This window comes from Leuresthes tenuis, unplaced genomic scaffold (assembly GCF_036924035.1).
Source record: "Leuresthes tenuis unplaced genomic scaffold, fLeuTen1.0.hap1 SCAF_16, whole genome shotgun sequence".
Lineage (NCBI taxonomy): Eukaryota > Metazoa > Chordata > Actinopteri > Atheriniformes > Atherinopsidae > Leuresthes > Leuresthes tenuis.
The window spans coordinates 1259303-1287199 of NW_027325370.1; the positions used below are offsets into that span (position 1 = coordinate 1259303).

General features: G+C 45.8%; 2 protein-coding genes across 4 annotated transcripts in view; both read left to right on the plus strand.

The window, feature by feature from the left end:
- gripap1 (GRIP1 associated protein 1) overlaps positions 1–27897 on the plus strand; it is a 265294-nt gene that overhangs the window by 76331 nt on the left and 161066 nt on the right. The gene's annotated exons all lie outside the window — the stretch shown is intronic.
- The window catches only part of kcnd1 (potassium voltage-gated channel, Shal-related subfamily, member 1), a 95600-nt gene that overhangs the window by 4274 nt on the left and 63429 nt on the right, over positions 1–27897 (plus strand). Inside the window, exons 2-3 of the mRNA XM_072367057.1 lie at positions 17136–18089; positions 24568–24813. Of these exons, the coding sequence (XP_072223158.1) occupies positions 17934–18089; positions 24568–24813 (402 nt within the window). The 5' untranslated portion in view covers positions 17136–17933. The remainder of the gene's footprint in view (positions 1–17135; positions 18090–24567; positions 24814–27897) is intronic.

A 27897-nucleotide genomic window follows, 5' to 3' on the forward strand; every position in this document is an offset into this window, starting at 1 on the left:
ACCGGGGGCTCACACAAAAGCGGGCATTTTGTGAGCAGCGTGAGCAGCCAGCTGCCATTAATTTTCAATGTAAGCTGGCGTTGTGAGCTTCAAGAGTTGAGAAAGGCTCAGCTTTATGCAAATGAGCAGTGATGCGACGCGACGACAGCCAATTAGGGCCGATCTGGATTCCGAAGGCGGAAAAAAGGTGGAAAAAAGGTGGAAAAAAGGTGGAAAAAAGCGGAAAAAAGGCGGAAAACGGCAGAGCGCAAACACAAAGAAACACAAAGAGCCCAGAGTACGATCCATGGTGAAAGAGGGAACCGATGTATGGATGGATTATTATATATATATGCTAGTTGCTATACATATAAGCCCCGCCCCTTTGGCCACTTCCGGCGGCAGAAGAAGTAGAAGCGGCGGGTTGTGAGCGACCACAGCCGCTCACGACGCTTTTGGTGTGAGCCCCCGGTTAGAGTTGTTCCTGCAGCCAGGTCTCTGCCTGATATTCCTGCTGTGTCCTCATCAGGGCTCCAAGCTCGTCCATTTTATCCACCAGAGATCTCACATTTCCCCTGATGATCAGAGGAAGAAATGCTTTAAACTTTCTCCTTTTTCTCTGTTTTGTTCCTGCTCTGCATCCGAGACGTCTCCTCTTTAACTCACCTTGATTAGATAGATAGATGGATAGATAGATAGATAGATAGATAGATGTCATAGCAGTCCGATATACAATAAGATAAAAAACTAAGGTAAAAAAATAAAAGATAAAAACACAGAATGGGACAAATAATATGCTATGAATATGTAAATATTGTATAAATATGATATATAATATTAATATGGTCATATTAGGACATATCACGTATGATATGAAAGAAATGTTCCAGTATTTGAGGTACAAAGTGCAAAAGATATATTTAGTCCATTTCTGTAATTGTGAACAGCTTTCCTGTTGCCGTGGTTACGCATCCTAACAGATGCAAAAATTCAGCAGTTCCCAGCAGAAGTCCTTCCTCGGAAACATGTTTCAGAAATCTACGTTTTCACAGAAGAAAGCTCTGAAGAAGAAAGACTCGGTCGGTCAAGAGCTGCTGCAGCAGGCTGCCAGCAGGGCGGCGCTGTTCTGAGACATAAGATATCTGACAGTTGGTCAAAGTAAAACGTTTTGCCTCATGATCTGACTTTTGGTATATTTATTGGTCATTTTTTTGTCAAAACTTATTTTAGCACCAAACACAAACACAGAAGAAGAGTTTGACTAAACTCACTGAAAGAAAAAGTATAAAAGATGACACCTGTAGCCTGGAATAAATGGGTTATTTTCAGATATTTGCCAGGTTTGTAAAGAAGGAGCTCCGGCAGCTGAGGGCAGATGTTTTATTGATTATTAATTTAAGTCTGAAAGAATTACTCCACAGGCAAAAACGTCCCGTTTATGCTTCTTCCAGCTGCAGAACGATGGTCTCAGGGAAGATATCTGGTTTCCCCATATCTAAAAATCTGTGTTTTCGCCTTTTCTTTGGGGTCCAATCTTATCCGAATGAAGCATTTGAGTTCTGATGAATCATCTCAGGCAGGCTGTCTCTTGATGTATTTCCACGTATCACCAGCTTCCATCATAGAGTTGCAGAGATTCCTCCTCTGGGATTGTCTGAGCAGTGAGACCAGAGGTGGTCCCAGAATCCAGAGAAGAGATCAGATCTCTCATCTGTCCTTGGAACATGGCAACCTGACTCTGGATCAGTGCCAGAAAGTGGATGGATGAAAGAATCCTGACACTTTGATCCACAGACGGACATTTTCTGTTAATTCTGTAGGTTTCTCTGTGTTTGCTGCTGAATCTTACGTCCTATAATAACTGTAATGTGTGTCTGAGTTTGCTGCAGTGAAGTGCTGCTCACTGATGGTCGTCTAATGGTTTCACACAAACACTCAGACAGATCGGCCACGTGCCTTCATCACGGCGTGGGCGTTTGTGTGTGTGTACTCCGCTTGTTTACGTATCTATAAGAGGACCAATATAAATTGTAGGCCTTGTGAGGACCTTGTGTCTGTTAGATGGTTCCGGCATTGCATCGAGGTTCAGGTTACAAGCAGTTTTGGCCTCAGAAATAGATGTGGGAATGGTTAGCTTCAGTCAGAGTACAAACGTGTGGATAACTGATTCCACCTCAGCTGTACCGTTCATGCTCCTGCAAAGGGTTTAATTTAAAAGAGCACATCAGCATTTATTTGGAAACCATCTTGTTGAATTATGAAAAATGACCCCATATATTGTTGGTGTATCAGCTTATTCCAACTTCTTAACTTAACTCATTCATACATTGTATTAGACAGCGCCCCCCAGTGGCTGTTGTAATTACGTTTAACTTCTTAGCACCACGGTCGCAAAACCGCAACAAGCCGCCCTGAATAAAACAGGCTGAAAGTCCCACATTAACATGGAATCTTGTTTCTACCATTAGCCGTTAGCTCATGCAGCTAACAGGAAGTGTTTGGTTATTAGCTCATGCAGCTAACAGTAAGTGTTTGGCTATTAGCTCATGCAGCTAACAGTGACATCATTAGCTCATGCAGCTATCAGTGACGCCGTTAGCTCATGCAGCTAACAGGAAGTGTTTGGTTATTAGCTCATGCAGCTAACAGTGACGCCGTTAGCACATGCAGCTATCAGTGACGCCATTAGCTCATGCAGCTAACAGGAAGTGTTTGGCTATTAACTCATGCAGCTATCAGGAAGAGTTTGGTTATTAGCTCATGCAGCTAACAGTGATGTCATTAGCTCATGCAGCTATCAGTGACGCCGTTAGCTCATGCAGCTATCAGTGACGCCATTAGCTCATGCAGCTAACAGGAAGTGTTTGGCTATTAACTCATTCAGCTAACAGGAAGTGTTTGGTTATTAGCTCATGCAGCTAACAGTGACGTCATTAGCTCATGCAGCTATCAGTGACGCCGTTAGCTCATGCAGCTAACAGGAAGTGTTTGGTTATTAGCTCATGCAGCTAACAGTGACGCCGTTAGCACATGCAGCTATCAGTGACGCCATTAGCTCATGCAGCTATCAGTGACATCATTAGCTCATGCAGCTATCAGTGACGCCATTAGCTCATGCAGCTAACAGGAAGTGTTTGGCTATTAACTCATTCAGCTAGCAGGAAGTGTTTGGAATGGAAACCAGGGTGTCAGCAGTGATGAGGGCTGGGTTTCTCTCAGGCTTGATAAAGTGAGTTCTGAGTTCCGTTCTGGTTCCCTGGTTTAGGGAAGAGTTCATGTTTGATCTTATCTCAGTTTCTAGTTTATTCTGCTTTAGTTTGCTTTCCTCGGCTCTTCCACACACACCTGATGTGCTGTGGCCCATCATCACAGCTGCAGTCACCTGTTCATCAGTCAGTCTTTGTTCCCTGCTTCCTGTCTCCTGGTTTTCTTTTGGGTAGTTTGGGCTCCAGATGTAGGAAAGAGGAAACTGTCCAGAGTGAATGTAGGAAGCAGAAAGGAGGGTGAGGTGAGAGAATAAAGAAAATAATTCCTGAAATTAGTTAAAAACTAACCAAAACTCACGGTGGACAAGTTATTTGATTAAAATGTGTAAATTAGATTAAATGTGACTGTAAGACTGTGTTCTGCTGACTTCCTGTACTTGTTTAACCTCATATTGATCCACGATTAGAGAGCCCTGCGCCCTCATTATCGATCAGTAATCAGACTCATGTTTTCTGCTCCTTCCATCAGTGATTGGAGACATGTTGTTATCTTGTTATTGATCGGATCCCATGCAGCAGAACCGAGGCAACATGATATCATGTTTACTGGAAAATCTGTCACATGAGCAGTGGATCAGATCAGATGCTGTTTCCTCTTTAAAACTATGCCATTTACAGCTGGAATAGAAGGAATGGCTTCAATCTGTTTGGATGTTTTCGAGGTAATTTGGGAAGCCTGGATGTCGGTGAGAGTCTGAGCAGCTTGTTCAGGTGAGTCTGCACCTGCAGGCCGTGTTACATTCTGGCACAGAGTGCAACACCTCTAAAGGTGGTTACAGATCATGAGCAGCAGTCCAGGACACTTAGAGGCCAATCTGTGCAGCAGCTTTTCCCCTCTCTGGGGTCAGGGGTCATGCAGGTTAAAGCTCCATCAGATGCAGGTTAAAGCTCCATCAGATGCAGGTTAAAGCTCCATCAGATGCAGGTTAAAGCTCCACCAGATGCAGCTTAAAGCTCCATCAGATGCAGGTTAAAGCTCCATCAGATGCAGGTTAAAGCTCCATCAGACGCAGGTTAAAGCTCCGTCAGATGCAGGTTAAAGCTCCATCAGATGCAGGTTAAAGCTCCATCAGATGTAGGTTAAAGCTCCGTCAGATGCAGCTTAAAGCTCCATCAGATGCAGGTTAAAGCTCCATCAGATGCAGGTTAAAGCTCCATCAGATGCAGCTTAAAGCTCCGTCAGATGCAGGTTAAAGCTCCATCAGATGCAGGTTAAAGCTCCATCAGACGCAGGTTAAAGCTCCGTCAGATGCAGGTTAAAGCTCCGTCAGATGCAGCTTAAAGCTCCATCAGATGCAGGTTAAAGCTCCATCAGATGCAGGTTAAAGCTCCTTCAGATGCAGCTTAAAGCTCCATCAGATGCAGGTTAAAGCTCCATCAGACGCAGCTTAAAGCTCCATCAGATGCAGGTTAAAGCTCCATCAGATGCAGGTTAAAGCTCCGTCAGATGCAGGTTAAAGCTCCGTCAGATGCAGGTTAAAGCTCCATCAGATGCAGGTTAAAGCTCCATCAGATGCAGGTTAAAGCTCCATCAGATGCAGGTTAAAGCTCCATCAGATGCAGGTTAAAGCTCCGTCAGATGCAGGTTAAAGCTCCATCAGATGCAGGCTAAAGCTCCATCAGATGCAGGTTAAAGCTCCGTCAGATGCAGCTTAAAGCTCCTTCAGATGCAGGTTAAAGCTCCATCAGACGCAGGTTAAAGCTCCATCAGATGCAGGCTAAAGCTCCATCAGATGCAGGTTAAAGCTCCATCAGATGCAGCTTAAAGCTCCTTCAGATGCAGGTTAAAGCTCCGTCAGATGCAGCTTAAAGCTCCTTCAGATGCAGGTTAAAGCTCCATCAGACGCAGGTTAAAGCTCCATCAGATGCAGGTTAAAGCTCCATCAGATGCAGGTTAAAGCTCCATCAGATGCAGGTTAAAGCTCCGTCAGATGCAGCTTAAAGCTCCGTCAGACGCAGGTTAAAGCTCCATCAGATGCAGGTTAAAGCTCCATCAGATGCAGGTTAAAGCTCCATCAGATGCAGGTTAAAGCTCCGTCAGATGCAGCTTAAAGCTCCATCAGATGCAGGTTAAAGCTCCATCAGATGCAGGTTAAAGCTCCATCAGATGCAGGTTAAAGCTCCATCAGATGCAGGTTAAAGCTCCGTCAGATGCAGCTTAAAGCTCCATCAGATGCAGGTTAAAGCTCCGTCAGATGCAGGTTAAAGCTCCATCAGATGCAGGCTAAAGCTCCATCAGATGCAGGTTAAAGCTCCATCAGATGCAGGTTAAAGCTCCATCAGACGCAGGTTAAAGCTCCGTCAGACGCAGGTTAAAGCTCCATCAGATGCAGGTTAAAGCTCCATCAGATGCAGGTTAAAGCTCCGTCAGATGCAGGTTAAAGCTCCATCAGATGCAGGTTAAAGCTCCATCAGATGCAGGTTAAAGCTCCATCAGATGCAGGTTAAAGCTCCATCAGATGCAGGTTAAAGCTCCATCAGATGCAGGTTAAAGCTCCGTCAGATGCAGCTTAAAGCTCCATCAGATGCAGGTTAAAGCTCCATCAGATGCAGGTTAAAGCTCCATCAGATGCAGGTTAAAGCTCCATCAGATGCAGGTTAAAGCTCCGTCAGATGCAGCTTAAAGCTCCATCAGATGCAGGTTAAAGCTCCGTCAGATGCAGGTTAAAGCTCCATCAGATGCAGGCTAAAGCTCCATCAGATGCAGGTTAAAGCTCCATCAGATGCAGGTTAAAGCTCCATCAGATGCAGGTTAAAGCTCCATCAGATGCAGGTTAAAGCTCCGTCAGATGCAGGTTAAAGCTCCGTCAGACGCAGGTTAAAGCTCCGTCAGATGCAGGTTAAAGCTCCATCAGATGCAGCTTAAAGCTCCATCAGATGCAGGTTAAAGCTCCATCAGATGCAGCTTAAAGCTCCGTCAGATGCAGGTTAAAGCTCCACCAGATGCAGGTTAAAGCTCCGTCAGATGCAGCTTAAAGCTCCGTCAGATGCAGGTTAAAGCTCCATCAGATGCAGGTTAAAGCTCCATCAGATGCAGGTTAAAGCTCCATCAGATGTAGCTTAAAGCTCCGTCAGATGCAGGTTAAAGCTCCATCAGATGCAGCTTAAAGCTCCACCAGATGCAGGTTAAAGCTCCATCAGATGCAGCTTAAAGCTCCGTCAGATGCAGCTTAAAGCTCCGTCAGATGCAGGTTAAAGCTCCATCAGATGCAGGTTAAAGCTCCATCAGATGCAGGTTAAAGCTCCATCAGATGCAGGTTAAAGCTCCGTCAGATGCAGCTTAAAGCTCCATCAGATGCAGGTTAAAGCTCCATCAGATGCAGGTTAAAGCTCCATCAGATGCAGGTTAAAGCTCCATCAGATGCAGCTTAAAGCTCCGTCAGATGCAGGTTAAAGCTCCGTCAGATGCAGGTTAAAGCTCCATCAGATGCAGCCTAAAGCTCCATCAGATGCAGGTTAAAGCTCCATCAGATGCAGCTTAAAGCTCCATCAGATGCAGGTTAAAGCTCCATCAGATGCAGGCTAAAGCTCCATCAGATGCAGCCTAAAGCTCCATCAGATGCAGGTTAAAGCTCCATCAGATGCAGGTTAAAGCTCCATCAGATGCAGGTTAAAGCTCCATCAGATGCAGGTTAAAGCTCCATCAGATGCAGGTTAAAGCTCCATCAGATGCAGGTTAAAGCTCCGTCAGATGCAGGTTAAAGCTCCGTCAGACGCAGGTTAAAGCTCCGTCAGATGCAGGTTAAAGCTCCATCAGATGCAGCTTAAAGCTCCATCAGATGCAGGTTAAAGCTCCATCAGATGCAGCTTAAAGCTCCGTCAGATGCAGGTTAAAGCTCCACCAGATGCAGGTTAAAGCTCCGTCAGATGCAGCTTAAAGCTCCGTCAGATGCAGGTTAAAGCTCCATCAGATGCAGGTTAAAGCTCCATCAGATGCAGGTTAAAGCTCCATCAGATGCAGGTTAAAGCTCCGTCAGATGCAGCTTAAAGCTCCATCAGATGCAGGTTAAAGCTCCATCAGATGCAGGTTAAAGCTCCATCAGATGCAGCCTAAAGCTCCATCAGATGCAGGTTAAAGCTCCATCAGATGCAGCTTAAAGCTCCATCAGATGCAGGTTAAAGCTCCATCAGATGCAGGTTAAAGCTCCATCAGATGCAGCTTAAAGCTCCGTCAGATGCAGGTTAAAGCTCCGTCAGATGCAGGTTAAAGCTCCATCAGATGCAGCCTAAAGCTCCATCAGATGCAGGTTAAAGCTCCATCAGATGCAGCTTAAAGCTCCATCAGATGCAGCTTAAAGCTCCATCAGATGCAGGTTAAAGCTCCATCAGATGCAGGCTAAAGCTCCATCAGATGCAGCCTAAAGCTCCATCAGATGCAGGTTAAAGCTCCATCAGATGCAGGTTAAAGCTCCATCAGATGCAGGCTAAAGCTCCATCAGATGCAGCCTAAAGCTCCATCAGATGCAGGTTAAAGCTCCATCAGATGCAGCTTAAAGCTCCATCAGATGCAGGTTAAAGCTCCGTCAGATGCAGCCTAAAGCTCCATCAGATGCAGGTTAAAGCTCCGTCAGATGCAGGTTAAAGCTCCGTCAGATGCAGGTTAAAGCTCCGTCAGATGCAGCTTAAAGCTCCGTCAGACGCAGGTTAAAGCTCCATCAGATGCAGGTTAAAGCTCCATCAGATGCAGGTTAAAGCTCCGTCAGATGCAGGTTAAAGCTCCTTCAGATGCAGGTTAAAGCTCCATCAGATGCAGGTTAAAGCTCCGTCAGATGCAGGTTAAAGCTCCATCAGATGCAGGTTAAAGCTCCATCAGATGCAGGTTAAAGCTCCGTCAGATGCAGGTTAAAGCTCCATCAGATGCAGGTTAAAGCTCCATCAGATGCAGGTTAAAGCTCCGTCAGATGCAGGTTAAAGCTCCATCAGATGCAGGTTAAAGCTCCATCAGATGCAGGTTAAAGCTCCGTCAGATGCAGGTTAAAGCTCCTTCAGATGCAGCTTAAAGCTCCATCAGATGCAGGTTAAAGCTCCATCAGATGCAGGTTAAAGCTCCGTCAGATGCAGCCTAAAGCTCCGTCAGACGCAGGTTAAAGCTCCATCAGATGCAGGTTAAAGCTCCATCAGATGCAGGTTAAAGCTCCGTCAGATGCAGCCTAAAGCTCCGTCAGACGCAGGTTAAAGCTCCATCAGATGCAGGTTAAAGCTCCATCAGATGCAGGTTAAAGCTCCATCAGATGCAGGTTAAAGCTCCATCAGATGCAGCTTAAAGCTCCATCAGATGCAGGTTAAAGCTCCGTCAGATGCAGGTTAAAGCTCCTTCAGATGCAGCTTAAAGCTCCTTCAGATGCAGCTTAAAGCTCCATCAGATGCAGGTTAAAGCTCCATCAGATGCAGCCTAAAGCTCCGTCAGACGCAGGTTAAAGCTCCATCAGATGCAGGTTAAAGCTCCATCAGATGCAGGTTAAAGCTCCGTCAGATGCAGGTTAAAGCTCCATCAGATGCAGGTTAAAGCTCCATCAGATGCAGGTTAAAGCTCCGTCAGATGCAGGTTAAAGCTCCGTCAGATGCAGGTTAATGCTCCGTCAGATGCAGGTTAAAGCTCCATCAGATGCAGGTTAAAGCTCCATCAGATGCAGGTTAAAGCTCCATCAGATGCAGGTTAAAGCTCCATCAGATGCAGCTTAAAGCTCCGTCAGATGCAGGTTAAAGCTCCATCAGATGCAGCTTAAAGCTCCATCAGATGCAGGTTAATGCTCCGTCAGATGCAGGTTAAAGCTCCATCAGATGCAGGTTAAAGCTCCGTCAGATGCAGGTTAAAGCTCCGTCAGATGCAGGTTAAAGCTCCATCAGATGCAGGTTAAAGCTCCATCAGATGCAGGTTAAAGCTCCATCAGATGCAGGTTAAAGCTCCATCAGATGCAGGTTAAAGCTCCATCAGATGCAGGCTAAAGCTCCATCAGATGCAGGTTAAAGCTCCGTCAGATGCAGGTTAAAGCTCCATCAGATGCAGGTTAAAGCTCCATCAGACGCAGGTTAAAGCTCCATCAGATGCAGGTTAAAGCTCCATCAGATGCAGGTTAAAGCTCCATCAGATGCAGGTTAAAGCTGAAAACATCTAAACACAACAAATAAGAGCCAGGAATCCTCTATCAGACAGGATGGGGACAACGTTCCTCTGCCAGAGGCCCAGCAGCTGGGCCCCTCAGCTCCAGATGTTTACAGATGTTCTAGAAGAAGAGGGGATGCTGCACCGTGGGAAACATGGAGCTGTCCCAGCTTCATATTTCTTATGAATAGTTGTGATAAAGATGTTGGTTTATTGCACACCAACCTTCAGAAGTTGAAATAAAGAGGAAGTCGTGCCGCGGAGCATGAATCAAATCAAGTTTTATTTATATGGCACCTTTCTTACTTAAAAAGCAACTCACAGAGGCTAAAAAGGTACCATGACAGAACAAATAAAGCTTCCCACCCCCGTAAACACCCAGAGACCCACTGCACCCGTCAGACAGAGGCTCCTTCACCTCCAGTTCATCCAAACAACAGCAGCTCACTTTGGTCTCTGTAATCCATGAATGATTCACCAGCTCTCTTCTCTAACATGTGAATCCTTTCTTCTTACGGCCCTGACTCTATCGGTGCTTTCACCACCACAAACTCATCTCCCTGACAAGGTGTTCTTAAGCACTCTGGAGTTGCTTTTGTTCACCACACTGAGCAGCTTTTCCTGCTCTGAACACGCTGCAGATAACAGTGAATTATATGTGGTTAGTTTGGCTGTAAATGAGTGTTGGAGATGATCTCAGATCAGCAGATCCCATCACAGAGGAGCTCATTCCAGGATAGTCTGAAGCTCTGACATCCTCAGAGTTTCCCCTGAACCTTCAGTCCAGTCCAGAAACAGTTTTAAAGCCACCAGAGTCTTTCTCTCAGCCAGTAAATCTGCTGCCTGGGGTCCAGCTCTTGCAGGGAAGTGACCATGAAACCAGGTTTCCTGCTTGAACCCCCTGCAGGAGCCTCTCAAAGTGAACCAAACACTGATGCCAGAGCCGTGGTTGTGTTGATGTCAGCTGGGATTCCCTCTGAGGACGGACACCTGGAGCTAATGGAAGCTTCTGGAAGAAGGAATGAACTGAGCAGATATTAGAAAGAAGCACAGCTTCAGGGAAACACACATTTCCATCCAACAGGGCCTCCCAGCACTACCTGCTACTCGATATCTACCACAGGACTCTTCATTTGGCACAGGAACATGTAAAGGACCACATGTGGGACATAAGAAAGGAGTCATAAAAGGAGCATTCAGCAGTTTTACTAAGTCCTGACAGTCAGATGGCAGCGATGTGGAGGAGCTGAGCTCATCTTCTGCATCTCTGGAGACATTTTATTACATTTAAAGCCTGTTTAGAGGCTGTTTTGTTAGGTTTAGACTCCAAATATACCCAGACTTTAAAGAATTTTAATTTTAATTTTAGATTTAAGGACTTTTTTTAAAGAATCCAACTAACTTCCAGACTTTAGATTCAACTGAGCTTCTTTTCTTTAGATAAAAACTTAATTTTAACTTTGACTTTTCCATGAAATCACTGACTTTACTGTTGAAGTTGTATCAGCATCAGACAGAGTCCAACAGGATCATCAGGAGAACAGTTAATGCTGTGAAAGTCTCTCTCTGGGAACCAGAACATTTTTCAGCTTCACCGACTCTGTGAAAAACAAAGAAATTAGAAACTTCTGCTGACATCACAGCTTTCCTGACATCACGAGGGACATCTCTGTTAAAACCCTGAGCCACGTGCGGCGGTGGATTGCTTCTGCTTAGTGCTAAGTGAGCTGAACCGAGCAGTCAGGCTGAAAGTTCATTCATAATTTAGACTCAGCTCCTGGTCACACACGGGAGGTTTAACGAGTGCTTCGCTCTCAGAGTCGGTTTAATTTAAAGGCCAAAGTCGAGCTTCAGTCTGAACTTGACACGAGACAGAGGCTGTAACACATCTGTTAGCATGTGAAAGCATTTCATTCATTTTCACACCTTAGATGCTTGTTAAAGACTCCATCTTTCTGATTTTAGCCCATTTTTCCGCTGCTTCGGACCTGAGAGACCGAACCCAGGGCCCATAAAGCGTTCTTTCTGCACGCCATCCTGCCTCGGACCTGAGAGACTGAACCCAGGGCCCATAAAGCGTTCTTTCTGCACGCCTTCCTGACGCTTTATGGGCCCTGGGTTCGGTCTCTCAGGTCTTTCTGGACGCCATCCTGCCTCGGACCTGAGAGACCGAACCCAGGGCCCATAAAGCGTTCTTTCTGCACGCCATCCTGCTTTGGACCTGAGAGACCGAACCCAGGGCCCATAAAGTGCTCTTTCTGCACGCCATCCTGCTTCGGACCTGAGAGACCGAACCCAGGGCCCATAAAGCGTTCTTTCTGCACGGCATCCTGCTTCGGACCTGAGAGACCGAACCCAGGGCCCACAAAGCGTTCTTTCTGCACGCCATCCTGCTTCGGACCTGAGAGACCGAACCCAGGGCCCATAAAGCGTTCTTTCTGCACGCCATCCTGCTTTGGACCTGAGAGACCGAACCCAGGGCCCATAAAGTGCTCTTTCTGCACGCCATCCTGCTTCGGACCTGAGAGACCGAACCCAGGGCCCATAAAGCGTTCTTTCTGCACGCCATCCTGCTTTGGACCTGAGAGACCGAACCCAGGGCCCACAAAGCGTTCTTTCTGCACGCCATCCTGCTTCGGACCTGAGAGACCGAACCCAGGGCCCATAAAGCGTTCTTTCTGCACGGCATCCTGCTTCGGACCTGAGAGACCGAACCCAGGGCCCATAAAGCGTTCTTTCTGCACGCCATCCTGCCTCGGACCTGAGAGACTGAACCCAGGGCCCATAAAGCGTTCTTTCTGCACGCCTTCCTGACGCTTTATGGGCCCTGGGTTCGGTCTCTCAGGTCTTTCTGGACGCCATCCTGCCTCGGACCTGAGAGACCGAACCCAGGGCCCATAAAGCGTTCTTTCTGCACGCCATCCTGCTTTGGACCTGAGAGACCGAACCCAGGGCCCATAAAGTGCTCTTTCTGCACGCCATCCTGCTTCGGACCTGAGAGACCGAACCCAGGGCCCATAAAGCGTTCTTTCTGCACGGCATCCTGCTTCGGACCTGAGAGACCGAACCCAGGGCCCACAAAGCGTTCTTTCTGCACGCCATCCTGCTTCGGACCTGAGAGACCGAACCCAGGGCCCATAAAGCGTTCTTTCTGCACGCCATCCTGCTTTGGACCTGAGAGACCGAACCCAGGGCCCATAAAGTGCTCTTTCTGCACGCCATCCTGCTTCGGACCTGAGAGACCGAACCCAGGGCCCATAAAGCGTTCTTTCTGCACGGCATCCTGCTTCGGACCTGAGAGACCGAACCCAGGGCCCACAAAGCGTTCTTTCTGCACGCCATCCTGCTTCGGACCTGAGAGACCGAACCCAGGGCCCATAAAGCGTTCTTTCTGCACGCCATCCTGCCTCGGACCTGAGAGACCGAACCCAGGGCCCATAAAGCGCTCTTTCTGCACGCCATCCTGCTTCGGACCTGAGAGACCGAACCTAGGGCCCATAAAGCGTTCTTTCTGCACGCCATCCTGCTTCGGACCTGAGAGACCGAACCCAGGGCCCATAAAGCGCTCTTTCTGCACGCCATCCTGCTTCGGACCTGAGAGACCGAACCTAGGGCCCATAAAGCGTTCTTTCTGCACGCCATCCTGCTTCGGACCTGAGAGACCGAACCCAGGGCCCATAAAGCGTTCTTTCTGCACGCCATCCTGCTTCGGACCTGAGAGACCGAACTCAGGGCCCATAAAGTGTTCTTTCTGCACGCCATGCTGACGCTTTATGGGCCCTGGGTTCGGTCTCTCAGGTCTTTCTGCACGCCATCCTGCCTCAGACCTGAGAGACCGAACCCGGGGCCCATAAAGTGTTCTTTCTGCACGCCTTCCTGACGCTTTATGGGCCCTGGGTTCGGTCTCTCAGGTCTTTCTGCACGCCATCCTGCCTCGGACCTGAGAGACCGAACCCAGGGCCCATAAAGCTCTACTGTTTTCTGCCTCCTGGGACGTTTGGTTCTAATTATTGAGAACAACGAGAGCTTTCCACACGGCTTCCTTTGATATCGTGATGAATGTCCTTCACTGATTAGTCTGTATTGATCTGCTGTGGCTGGAGGTTTGGATCAGATTCAGAAAGAACGAAAGGAACCTGATGTTTGCTTTAAAAACAGCTGGAATGATCAATAATGAACATCAGCTCTCTGCTGGCAGCAGTTACACTGTTGACTTAAGTCCAATTTCTCATTTACCGTCTTCATATGGTCGTATTGATTAGCTGTCAGATGTAGTGTGATGAACAAGGTTTTAGTTTATTAGGAAAATTAGAAACTCATGAAGGAAAACACGTGATGTGCAGCACTTTACACACATTTACTGTTTTTACAGCCCAAATAAGTGCTGATAAATGTCAAAAACAGCTAAAATATCTGACCTGCTAACTTTTAAATGTAAAGGGCTTTTAGTTTAGTTTACATGAAGTCATTCTTCACATTTTCTGTGTCTCGGTTCTTCTTTTGTTGAAAAGCTGATTCAGAAGCTGCTGAAAGTGACTCCAGAACATCTTATTCTAACAGACTTCCATCGTGGACTCATCAGTGTTCTTCAGAAAATAATTCCAGGAGTTTAAATATTCAGGACCTGAAAGAAAACACAGTTTTGTCCAGTTAGCTTTCAGGGATCATCCAAACTGAAAGCTTGAAAACAGCACTTCACAAATCAATAGGCTCCGTCCACTCAGTTGTATGGATTTTATGAGACAGACGCAGAGTTGCATCGAGTCTGCAGAGTTTTTGGTGGAAGAAGATTTCAAACGCTTCTCAGACACACTTTAACAACATCTAGACTCAGTGTTCACTGCCATTATTTGTCCTTGTGAACTGTGGGATAATTAAAGGTTTATCTAATCTTATCTTATTGGATGCTTTTGGGTTCTTAGAGGCTCTAAAAGAGGAATTCTTTTCAATTTGATACCACAAATCCTCTTGAATCTCAAAGTTTTCCCCTATGAGGAAAAGTTAGCCGGGGCTAGCGGCCTCCTCCTTGAAGTGTTAGCAGGTGCTAGCTGCTAGCTGTCAGGACTGGGCCCAGCAGAGGGAGCAGGGGGGAGCAGAACCACGCTGCTACTTGACTCTGAGTGAGCATTCAGCTCCTCTGAGCCAAAACCTGGCCTGGGTCGAGCTAGTAGCCGCTAGCTGCTCTCACGTGCTAGCTCAGCAAAGGGAACAGTTGCTACCGCCTGCTAGCACCCCGCTAACTTCTTCTAGCTTATGTTAGCTTCTCGGTTAAAGATGAAACATAGTGGGGACTCAGTGTTCACTGTCATTGTTTGTCCTTGTGAACTGTGGGATAAATAAAGGTTTATCTAATCTTTTCTTATTGGATGCTTTTGGGTTCTTAGAGGCTCTAAAAGAGGAATTCCTTTAAATTTGATACCACAAATCCTCTTGAATCTCAAAGTTTTCCCCTATGAGGAAAAGTTAACTGGGGGCTAGCGGCCTCCTCCTCGAAGTGTTAGCAGGTGCTAGCTGCTAGCTGTCAGGACTGGGCCCAGCAGAGGGAGCAGCAGCGAGCAGAACCACGCTGCTACTTGACTCTGAGTGAGCATTCAGCTCCTCTGAGCCAAAACCTGGCCTGGGTCGAGCTAGTAGCCGCTAGCTGCTCTCACGTGCTAGCTCAGCAAAGGGAACAGTTGCTGCCTGCTAGCACCCCGCTAACTTCTTTTAGCTTGTGTTAGCTTCTCGGTTTAGATTAGCATATTCATGGATCCACATTTACTGAATGAGGAAAAATTACAGTCATACTTATTCTAAAGCCATGAGAGATTTTCTTTAGTGAAAAGGACCCAGAAATGTACGATTGTGAGGTACAATGTTCAGATTTTAGCTGATTAATAACTGTTGCAGAGCCATTAAACACAGGTCCGAGGTGGAAAAAAAGCTGAAGGTCAGATCTGCTGACAGCTTCGGTGCTGAAAAGGTTAAACTGGATGATTCAAACCAAAGCTGAGAAAGGAAAAGTTTTATTGCTCCCGCTGTGGACTTCATGCAATAACTCTGCATCTGACAGCGAAAGGCTTCACAGGAAACTTTATTGTGGCTGCTTTATTGAATGAAGATCGCTGAGGGAGAATAAAGACTGAGAGACTTTCCTCAGCAGACCGAAGACGCACCGCTCGCCTCATAACAACATCTTTAATAACCTGCAGCTTTATATCTTCATCTGAAACAACAAATGTGGCTTCAGCTGCTCGACTGTCAGAGGAAGTTTGAGCAGGATGAAGATTGATTAGGTCCAGACAGCTTATACTGTCGTATTATGTCAAGATGTCTCAGGTTTGGGTTTAAAGAACTAAATTATTTAGCAGATGGTTGGATTGATTTAACTTTTTATTCATCTCATTGCACAGATAAATATGGTTACAAATAAAGTTATGTAGAATAACAGCATAAAAAGATGTGAAGTGATTTAAACCGAGCAAAGATAATCAAATATGGGAAATTAAACAGTTATTTTCTGTGTTTGATGCCAGCAGCATGTTAAATATTTGGAATACAGGAAACAAAGCACTTTAAAAACTTTACGAAGTGTTTAACAAGGGAAAAGGGAAACATTGTCGATGAAGGAAAAGTCCTTTTTCAGTCAACCAACCTGCAAAGTTCACAAACTTCGACACATTAAATGGACCAAACTTAAAATGAGCTGATTTCCTGCTGTAACTGAAATTGATTTCTACTTAACGGTGGCAGCCACAGACTGCAGTAACAGTGAAGCCAACAGTAGATGGCATTAGCATACAACACAAGCCGCTGCTTAACAAGGTGCGCTAACTTAGCAGCTAATCCAGTTAGCTTTAGCATGCTAGTAACCAAAGCAGAAGTTGGTTGGTTGTGAGCTCTGTGGGATGTTTGCCAGCCTAGAAATGGTAATGGCTAACTGACAGAGTGTTCAGTGGGTCACAGTTTAGAGATGCTAGCTGCTAGCTGCTTTACAACCTCCTGCTACGACTGATTAGCCTTTGTCTGACGCACTGACTGCGTCATACACAGAAGTTTTTACTGAAACACACGACTGTGTAAGTTCTGTTGGTTGTAAAGACCAAAAAAGAATGAGAATCAGGCAGAGAAAAGGGAACGATCAGGACTTTTATCCCCACTTTTTAATACATTTTAGTGTTAAAGGGCAACTGTAAGCTAGCGCGGGCTAAGAGACCTGTTAGCGCGGGCTAACAGGTTCAGTGGTACTGGGCTGACCTGCCGCCCTCCACCTGTCACTCATTAAAAAGGTTTCCTGAGACCAAAACCAGGAACGACTGGAAACATTTCAGAGCACCAGCTGAAGGTGACCCACATGCTTTAAAGCACATCAGTGAGATTCTCAGGTTTTCATTTGTTGTCTTTGAACTATTTTCAGTTTGATAAAGTTTATTTGATTGGAATAAAACTGAATTTTCTGCTTTAAATCTCTTTATTCTCCTCTGATTCTTCCACTCATCCTTTCCTTTAATTTCTTAACTTAAATAAAGCTCTTTCTTGTTTTCCTTTCCCATGCCTCAGATCTTTCTTCCTCTTCTTTTCACCACATTTCCTCCCTCCAGTTTGTTGATTTTCTCATCTTGTTTATCCCTTTTCTGTTGGACATTCTTTCCTCCCTCACTGTCCATTTCACCTTTTTCACTTCTCCTCTGGTTCTCCTCACCAGTGACTCTTTCTCTTCGATCCTTTCCTTGAACAGCTCATTTTCTCCAACTCCTCCTGGTTTGTGTCTTACTTTGTCTCTTTTATGTTTGTGTGTTTTCTGACAGGACAGCCATACATGGACAAGAAGTCCTTCGCCTTCTCCCGGCTCTCCAAAACAGAGCCGCTGACGTCCTCCGACTTCCACCGAAACTCTGAGACTTGAGACGAAGAAACAGCAAGCAAAGGCAGGAAGGAGGCTGCTGATCTATATTCTCCACAGCAGAGAAACACTTAGAGGCTATTCTGTCTATCTTGCAACTTCTGGGAGCGTCATCACAATTTAATAAGAATCTGAGAGAGAGGCAGGAGTCCGGCACACGTTTTAACGCTTTCCTGCCTGGATCTGTATTTGTGTTCTGAATCCCTGCAGCAATAAACCTGCGGCGGCTTTATTAAAGAGCCAGTGTTTTATTACTCACATCCTGCTTCTCTGAGACTTCAAGAAATTGTGTTTTTTTCATGAAAAGGGTCCATGTTCGGAGGAGGAAACCTCACCGACAAGCTTATTACTTCTCTTTTGGTTTTAAAAGTGCCTTTTTTGCCCTGAGGAGCGTCTCGTAGGAGCAGGAGGAGCGCTGTTCTTATTCGGGAAGCCACGAGCTACCAGAATCTCTCAGATTTAGCAGCGTTCCTGCTCCTTTACCGTGTTTTTTTCATGGCTTGACACCCACCTGCCCTTTGACCCCTCCCTCTGCCCCTTTTCCCCCCCCATCCTGCCCCCTCAACATGTCCGACCACCTCACAGCTCGCTGCCGAGGGCAGGAAAAGCAGTGAGTCCAGCTTCTTCAGAGCCCCGCCCCCAGCCGACCTCCTCCCAGGACACAACTGTCAGACTCTCTGCAGGTGGAACGCTCTGAAGCAAGATGGCGGCCGGCGTGGCAACATGGCTGCCGTTCGCCCGGGCGGCAGCGGTGGGCTGGCTGCCGCTGGCCAAGAAGACGATGCCCAAACCTCCGGTGGACAACTCCTCCAGATCAGATGAGATCCTGTATGTCAATGTCAGCGGAGTCAGGTTCCAGGTGGGTGTCTACTGAGCATGCTCCGAAAATGGCGTAGAAAGGGGGCGTGGCCTAGTGTTCCTGAACAGGGATGATTTAGTCCCGTCACAAATATTCACGTTTGACTTTGTGAGACGTCTTTGAACCCAGGAAAGTCAGAGTTTCCTCCCAGGTAGCAGAGAGGGTTTGGTCCACATCTGCAGTTTTATTGGGCCCACATCTGGGCCATAACTGAGCCATAACTGGGCCATAACTGAGCCATAACTGGGCCATAACTGAGCCATAACTGAGCCATAACTGAGCCATAACTGAGCCATAACTGAGCCATAACTGGCCCACATCTGGGCCATAACTGAGCCATAACTGGGCCATAACTGGCCCACATCTGGGCCATAACTGGGCCATAACTGAGCCATAACTGGGCCATAACTGAGCCATAACTGGGCCATAACTGAGCCATAACTGAGCCATAACTGGGCCATAACTGGGCCATAACTGGGCCATAACTGAGCCATAACTGAGCCATAACTGAGCCTCGGATGGCAAACGAAGCCCAGGTCAGGCCCAGGTCAGGCCCAGGTCAGGCCCAGATGAATCCCAGGTCAGGCCCAGATGAATCCCAGGTCAGACCCAGGTCAGGCCCAGGTCAGGCCCAGGTCAGGCCCAGGTCAGGCCCAGATGAATCCCAGGTCAGACCCAGGTCAGGCCCAGATGAATCCCAGGTCAGACCCAGGTCAGGCCCAGATGAATCCCAGGTCAGACCCAGGTCAGGCCCAGGTCAGGCCCAGATGAATCCCAGGTCAGGCCCAGGTCAGGCCCAGGTCAGGCCCAGATGAATCCCAGGTCAGGCCCAGGTCAGGCCCAGGTCAGACCCAGGTCAGGCCCAGGTCAGGCCCAGGTCAGGCCCAGGTCAGGCCCAGGTCAGGCCCAGATGAATCCCAGGTCAGACCCAGGTCAGGCCCAGGTCAGGCCCAGATCTGGGCTGCATCAGAGGCCTCATCATCCTGTTCCATCACTTTCTGCTTGAGTTTCAGATCTAAAACCACCTCTCTGTTGGAGTCCACTTATAAACTCTGCTTTATTGTTGCTGCTCAGCCTCACACAAAGTTCTGTTATTTTTAGCAGAAAAGATGATTAAAGAGTGAAATGTGGAGCAGTTAATATGACATCAAACCCCCGCTGTGTCTTTTTCATGTCGATTTCATGGTGAAACAGTAGAAAGCAGCAGCTCTGAAAACAGACTGCAGATCCAAAGGATACTTTGATTAAATTAGATTATAATAATCCAGCTGTGGAGTTAAACATTTCTGCCTTAAAAGAAGTGTGTAAGTATTTATAATATAATTATTTTCCCCCAGTGCTGGGGATGTGAGTCGTGATCATGTGGTGAGGTCATAGCTGCACGATGTTGGGTTAAAATCTGCATCAAAGACTCAATTAAACTCCATTTATTGCATTATTCTGAGGTCTGTGGCTCACTTTCAGGTCCCAGGGACATAATGAGCATTTTTCCTGTTTCATTTGATCATTGTTCTTTGAAGGAACTCCAGTATTAGTGTTAGATTATCTGAATGAGAGAAAGAATGTGGCATTTAGACTTAACTGGACCCGTGTTAACTGGCCTGTTGTGGAGGATCTGGGACAAAATGAACCTTCATGCTGGAGACCTGCTTATTCATCTGATTTCAAAGTGTTTTCCAATATTTACCGAATTAAAAGTTTAGACCTTTATTTAACAGACATGAGTCCAGATAAATGATTCTGAGAGTTTTCACCGACCAGCTTCAGTGTTCAGAACCAGAACCAGAACCAGAACCTGCAGCAGCACCACTCAGTAAAAGCTGCTCCAGACTCATGTTTCCATCCTTCAGCTTCCTTTAATGACTCTTTTTAACGCTTTGAACTGAGTTTTTCACAGGAATCTGAGTCCATTCCTGCTGAATCCCAGATTCCAGCTGCTCAGCTCATTGATCACTGATCATTGATCACTGATCAGATCGATGGAAGCCCCTCGCTGCTTCTCTTTGTTCTGATGGAGGCTCGTAAAAATCTGCCATGAATCCTGAAAATAATGGAATCTTTTCCAGAATTTCTGCTGTTTTACTTCAGCTTCTGACTTTTAAATCTCATATTTTTGAACGTTTTCTTCATCTGATTTTGTTTCTTGAATAAAAACTGATTTAAAATATTTAAAATGTGACGATTGTTCCGACGCAGACACACAAACTGATGGAAAGTGTTTTAAAAGGTCAACAAAAACAGAGTTTTCACCGACCAGCTTCAGTGTTCAGAACCAGATCCAGAACCTGAAGCAGCAACACTCAGTAAAAGCTGCTCCAGACTCATGTTTCCATCCTTCAGCTTCCTTTAATGACTCTTTTTAATGCTTTGAACTGAGTTTTTCACAGGAATCTGAGTCCATTCCTGCTGAATCCCAGATTCCAGCTGCTCAGCAGTCCCTGGTTGTCTGGTTCTCCTCTTCATGATGCTCCAACATCTGCAGCAGGAGACAGATGTGGACTGCAGGCAGCAGCCGAGCTCACACACTCTGTGTGTCTGAAGCTGCTGGAAGTCCTGCAGAATGAGGTCTGGCATCGTCCTGCTGAAATAACCACGGACCTCCCGGGAAAAGACGGCACCTTGATGGCAGCATCTGTCTCTGCAGAACTCCAACATCCAGCTGTGCATCAGTGGTACCTTCACCCAGATGAAGCCCTCCATGCCCTGGACTCTGCTGCAGCCCCAGACCATCACAGACGCTGCTTTAAACCTTCCTCTGAGAACAGCTGGATGCTCTTTCTCAGCAGTTTTTCCCAGAAGCAGCTGAAACGTGGACTCATCTGCCCACAGAACACGTGTCCACTGTCTTTCTGTCCCTCTGAGATGAGCTGGAGTCCAGAGAACTGGGCCGTGGTTCTGCTCAGAGCTGATATATGGCTTCCTGCTGGTGTGATGCAGCTTCAGCTCACATTTCTGGATGCAGCCGTGGACTGTGTTGAGTGGAAATGCTTCTCCCAGCTCCTCCTGAGCCCATGTGGCTGTATGGATCATGGTGGCCTGACGGTTTTGGTTTCCTGACTGTAGATTCTATAAACTTTCTGTCTTTATTTGGCTCTACAGCAGCTTTTACAGTGTTTTGCTGCATTAAACTAGATTTCTGAGTGAAATGAGATAAAACTGGAGCTAACAGACGATAAGGTTCGAGCTTATGTTAGAAGAAAGAATTCTTTCTCTCTGCATCTGTGTCTTTTCCTCTGATCTCTCCAGCATCTGATGCTTATTCTTCCTTCTCTTCTTCTTCACTTCCTGTTGTCTTCCTTCTCTTCTTCTTCACTTCCTGTTGTCTTCCTTCTCTTCTTCTTCACTTCCTGTTGTCTTCCTTCTCTTCTTCTTCACTTCCTGTTGTCTTCCTTCTCTTCTTCTTCACTTCCTGTTGTCTTCCTTCTCTTCTTCTTCACTTCCTGTTGTCTTCCTTCTCTTCTTCTTCACTTCCTGTTGTCTTCCTTCTCTTCTTCTTCACTTCCTGTTGTCTTCCTTCTCTTCTTCTTCACTTCCTGTTGTCTTCCTTCTCTTCTTCTTCACTTCCTGTGACACTTTTCTTGCTGCTGTGTCTGACTCTGGGGCTGTTTTTGATCGTTTTTTACTGTTTTAACTGTTTTAACTGTGTTTCTGAGGGTTTTTATCTCGTTGTTGGCGTTTAAAGCAAATTAAAGTTTGAAACCAAAGTAATAAAACACACATCTGAGCAGCCGTGGGTGAGTTTCACAGCAACTTTCCACACTGAGACTTCCCCAGACTCCCTGAATCTGTTCCCAATATTCTGCTCTGTAGATGCTGAAAGACCAAAGTTCTTTCCAGTCTGACTCTGAGGAATATTTCCTGAACTTATTGATGATTCTCTGATGGAGTTTGGCCCAAAGCGGTGAGCCACGACCCATCCTTGTTGGAGAGGCTGAACCTTTGGTGGAAGCTGCTTTTATACCCAATCCTGACACCCTCACCTGTCAGCAGGTAACCTGCTGCTTGGAGAAGCTCCAGAAGCTGTTGCTGTTGATTCTATAAACTTTCTGTCTTTCTTTGGCTCCAGAACAGCTTTTATTTGTCTGTTTCTCATGTCTGTTCATATTCAAACGGGTTAAGACTGTTTTCCAGTTTACTTTTAGCCTCCCTGAGCTGAGCTTTACAGCATCCTTCTTACAGCGGCTTATAAATCTTCTTTTCTTTGGTTTGGTTGTCCAGATTATCATAAATTTGTATATTTTTAATTAAAATCAACCACACCCAGCAGGTCAGAGTTCATTTTGCCTGCTGAGTCACAGAAAGCGTGGTCCAGTCCATCCTGGCAGCAGCAGTTTATCATATAAAATGTGCCAAAACTGCCATTGTTTCTTCATCTATAAATAAGGAGACACTGTTTCTCCAGGATATGCCAACACTTTAAAGTCAAGCTACGTCTCTGCTGATGATTTAGCACTTCTGTAATCTGATATTTGTCTTGCTTGTCTCAGTTTTGGGGTGAATCTACAATCTGTGATGAACAAAAACACTTTATTCCTTATTATTAGCTTTATTAAACTGTATGTTCAGTGTGTTAATGACAGTTTGCTGTAGGTCAGGCTCTGTGAAGGCTTCAGAAATATGTCAAATTAACACATTTTCCTGTTAATTCACTCTGAATGTGCCGTTAAAACGATCTTACTGTCAAATAGGCCCAAAAACAACTTTAAAAAGTGTCTTTTTATTCATTTATTTATTATTTAAGAACTTCTTAGAATAATGTGAATCATAAAAAGTGACTTTTTTCAGAAGGGAGGGAACTCTTTTGCAGTAAAACCAGAGAAACGTTTGATTGCGAAGGTACGGAGCTCAGTTAGGGACATATTTAATATACATAAGCATATATTATAGTATCATTTATTTACGCACAAATCAAATCTGTGTGTCTGCAAGTTTGGATCAAATTTACTTTTACTCATGAAACACTGAAGCCTGTGAGTTAAAGGCTTCTTTGAGCTGCTGCTTCTGTCTCCAAACCATTTCATTTCTGGTTTTTCTGAGCAGCTGCTTCAGAACCTGCAGCTTCTTCTGCAGAACCTGCAGCTGCTGCAGAACCTGCAGCTACTGTAGAACCTGCAGAACCTGCAGCTACTGCAGAACCTGCAGCTGCTGTAGAACCTGCTGCTGCTGTAGAACCTGCTGCTGCTGTAGAACCTGCAGCTACTGTAGAACCTGCTGCTGCTTCAGAACCTGCTGCTGCTGTAGAACCTGCTGCTACTGTAGAACCTGCAGCTACTGTAGAACCTGCAGCTACTGTAGAACCTGCAGAACCTGCAGCTACTGCAGAACCTGCAGCTGCTGTAGAACCTGCTGCTGCTGTAGAACCTGCAGCTACTGTAGAACCTGCTGCTGCTTCAGAACCTGCTGCTGCTGTAGAACCTGCTGCTACTGTAGAACCTGCTGCTGCTTCAGAACCTGCTGCTGCTGTAGAACCTGCTGCTGCTGCAGAACCTGCAGCTGCTTCAGAACCTGCAGCTACTGTAGAACCTGCAGCTACTGTAGAACCTGCAGCTACTGTAGAACCTGCAGCTACTGTAGAACCTGCTGCTACTGTAGAACCTGCAGCTACTGTAGAACCTGCTGCTACTGTAGAACCTGCTGCTGCTTCAGAACCTGCTGCTACTGCAGAACCTGCAGCTACTTCTTTGGAGAGTCTGCCAGCTGCTTGTTGGGCTGTTGATCGTAAATCTTTTAAAATGAGGCAGAATTAGTTCACTGTTATTTTAAACTCATTAACGCTCCAAGTGTTGCCGTCACTGGACTTTGTCTGGCGCCGCTGTCACACTCCCAGAGACTCGTGTTGCCATAAAGCGCTTCAGCTCCTCTCTGCTGGGTTCTGTTCTTTTGGTCAGAACATCGATGTGCTTTTGGGTAGAAATAAGGGGGTCTTCAGGGGGCCTTCCAGCACCTCAGGGGCCCTTCCAGCACCTCAGGGGCCCTTCCAACACCTCAGGGGCCCTTCCAGCACCTCAGGGGCCCTTCCAACACCTCAGGGGCCCTTCCAACACCTCAGGGGCTCTTGACATGTGAATGTGTGACGTTTCAAAGCTGCTATTTTTACTTTTTTTACTGTTTTTTTTTCTGTTTTTTTCCTGTTTTTTTTCCTGTTTTTTTTTTCCTGTTTTTTCCTGTTTTTTTTTTCCTGTTTTTTAACTGTTTTTTATAAATTTTTTACATTTTTTACAGTTTTTTTTACAGTTTTTTTTACAGTTTTTACTGTTTTTTTACAGTTTTTTTTAACAGTTTTTTACTGTTTTTTTACTGGTTTTTTTTTACTGTTTTTTTTTTACTGTTTTTTTTTTACTGTTTCTGCTAAAGAAGAAGAAACCTGCTGACAGGAGCCTTCAGCCACCCCCGAGCTGCTCTGATCGGTTTGGTTTCAGTGTTACTGTGACCTGCCCAAATGGTTTAAAATGTGTCCAATGTGCTTTAATGTCTCCAGACGTGGAAGAACACCCTGGATCGCTACCCCGACACGCTGCTGGGATCCTCGGAGAAGGAGTTCTTCTACAACGAGGACACGCAGGAGTACTTCTTCGACAGAGACCCCGAGATGTTCCGGCACATTCTGAACTTCTACCGCACGGGGAAGCTGCACTACCCCCGATACGAGTGCATCCAGGCCTTCGACGAGGAGCTGGCCTTCTACGGCATCGTGCCAGAGATCATCGGGGACTGCTGCATGGAGGTACAGCTGCTGCTGTGTTATTCTGCAGCTTTTATGCGCCTGAACAAGTCTTACAATGGTAGATCTTTTGTTAGATGGTGGTTTTGTCTTCTTGAGGTAAATTAACCAAAAAGACAGACGAACGAAACCTAAACCGAACTCAATGAGGAACGATGTAAAAGGAAATGGAATCAGCTAACAGATGGTTGGTTAGATGAGTGGAAAAGAGATGTCAGCCGTCTTTAAACAGCCAATCAGCTGCTGAGATTTAATCAATATTACAATTTTATGGTCATTTCAGACGATTCTTTAATCATTTTAATCCATCCATCCATCATCCATCCATCCATCCATCCATCATCCATCATCCATCCATCATCCATCCATCCATCCATCCATCCATCCATCCATCCATCCATCCATCCATCCATCCATCCATCCATCCATCCATCCATCCATCCATCCATCCATCCATCATCCATCCATCCATCTATCCTTCCATCATCCATCCATCATCTATCCTTCCAAACATCATCCATCCATCATCCATCCATCATCCATCCATCCATCATCCATCCATCCTCTCCCTCTTATCTGAGGTCGGGTCAGAACCAACAGGTCCAGCAGGGAAACCCAGCCCTCCTCTCCAGCTCCTCCTGGAGGATCCCGAGGCGTTCCCAGGCCTTCTGGGATATATAATCCCTCCTCTGGGTTCTGGTTCTGCCCCGGAGCCTCCTCCCAGTTGGACCTGCCTGAAAAACCTCCAAAGGGAGGCGGCCAGGAGACATCTTAATTCGATGCCCAAATTATCTCCCCTCATGGGTCCAGTTTTCTCCAGACGTCCCTCCAGATGTTGGCTGGGATCAATATCTGGGTCAGAGGCAGGAGGACAGAGGATGAAGGAGACAAGGAGGCAGGAAACAGAGAGCTGGCGTTCATGTGTGATAAAAACTAATTACAGAACCCCACACTGATGTATATGAGCTGGTTACAAGCTCAGATATGGGCCCACTCACTTGAAAAATTGCTCACCTGGGGCATGAGCTAAAAAACACGCCTGGGTGGCGTGCTGCACATCCTGGAAGCGTGTTCCCACACGGCTCATGAACTTTACATTGTAATGAGGTCATAAAAATAAACGTCTCTCTTTCTGGGCTCTGAGGATGTTTGATATAAAACTTTTAAAGGGTGGAGAACAGCTTTGACGTTGCTCTGGAAGACTAAATGAAATCGGATCGGCTCCAACCAGGAAAACACCTCAGGGGCTCTTGACATGTGAATGTGTGACGTTTCAAAGCTGCTATTTTTACTTTTTTTACTGTTTTTTTTTACTGTTTTTTTACTGTTTTTTTTTACTGTTTTTTTTACTGTTTTTTACTGTTTTTTTAAACTGTTTTTTTTACTGTTTTTTTACTGGGTTTTTTTACTGTTATTTTTACTGTTTTTTTACTGGTTTTTTTACAGGTTTTTTTACAGGTTTTTTTTTACTGTTTTTTACTGTTTTTTTTTTTTACTGTTTTTTTACAGTTTTTTTTACAGTTTTTTTAACTGTTTTTTTTACTGTTTTTTTTTAACTGTTTTTTACTGTTTTTTTACTGTTTTTTTTACTGGTTTTTACTGTTTTTTTTACTGTTTTTTTTTTTTACTGTTTCTGCTAAACAAGAAGAAGCCTGCTGACAGGAGCCTTCACCCACCCTGAGCTGCTCTGATCGGAGACTAAGTGAAAGACTAAATGAAATAAATGAAATCGGATCGGCTCCAACCAGGAAAACTGCTCCTGAAAAAGACAATAAAAGCCGTCCCCTTCGCTACAAATCAGCAAGAAATGAGCCGACAAACACATGGTTTTCAGCCAGTTCCACAAGTAATTTCTGCTGGTGGTTTGGGTCGCCTGTGCAGCCCGACCCGACCGATCCTCCCACAGTCTGACCCTCCAGATGGGTTTCTGCATGGTTTGCAGTGCACTTCTGAATACTTCTGCCTTTTTATTTCCTCCTAATGCCCGACTGTAATGTTGGATTCTCTGCTGCTGCACTCATTAAGTCTCTCTGGAGAAGAGCATCATCAGCCAAACGACTAAAGTGTAAAACCATTGATGGATCTGAGGGGAGATTAGCAGCCAGCGCTGCTCTCGAGCCCAATTATCCAACTCAGAGTCATTAAGACGGCAGCGATGAGCCCTGCAACAGCAGCCTGACGCGCTTCTTTATTCTCTGAGTTTGGCGAGCTCTCTGCTTGGAAGTGATTTCTGAAACGAATCATAAACAAGTCATTGTTTTCCGCCCACTGCCTGTACGATAAATCTCCTCCTCCTCCTCCCAGCCTCGTCTGCAGGAGCTTTATATCTCCACGTCCTTGCTTTTAAAGCTGAGCTCCACAATGAGTGATTGTTCATTTCCTCTGATCTGGCACTCGATCATGTTCACAACTGTTGATTCAGCTGCAGAAGATTCTGCTTCCTGGAGTCTTCACACATCCTCCCACTGGAACTGGACCTTTTATTCTGATCAGGTTCTCAGGGAAACTTCCCTGATTGTCAGTTTAAAGGTTGAAATGAAGGCTGCTTTGACCCCACAGTTGCTTTCATGGTGGAGTTAAACTCAACTTTACTCATAATAAGTCCATTTACAGCTCCATGGTTTGCTCTAAAACGCTAAAAAGACGCATGTCATTTCAGCTCCTGTCGCTTTAAGGCCCGGTCCGCTCTGATTGGTCGGCAGTTCGGTCTAAAACAGCTGTTCAGTCTTTGTTTGATGCAAATCTTTCATGGTGACGTCATAAAGGAAAGTAAGAAAAGGCTTTTCATGCATGTTTTAGCTGCCGTCTGCACAGGACTTTCTGATAGTTTCTACAGTTCTGTGCAAAGTAGATTAATTTCTTTTTATATTTCCATAAAAACAGGAAGCAGCTGCAGAGATTCACTGAAACATGTTCAAACATGAACATAAACCCAGAATCTGAGGCAGAAACAGAGTTTTTTCTCAGTTCTCAGCAGCTTTAAAGTGAATCTCTGGTCTGAGCTCCTTTATTCTCCAACACAGCCTGAACCCTCTGAGACAAGCTTTCTGTCATTTCTATAAGGAGTCTTCAGGAATAGTTCTCCAG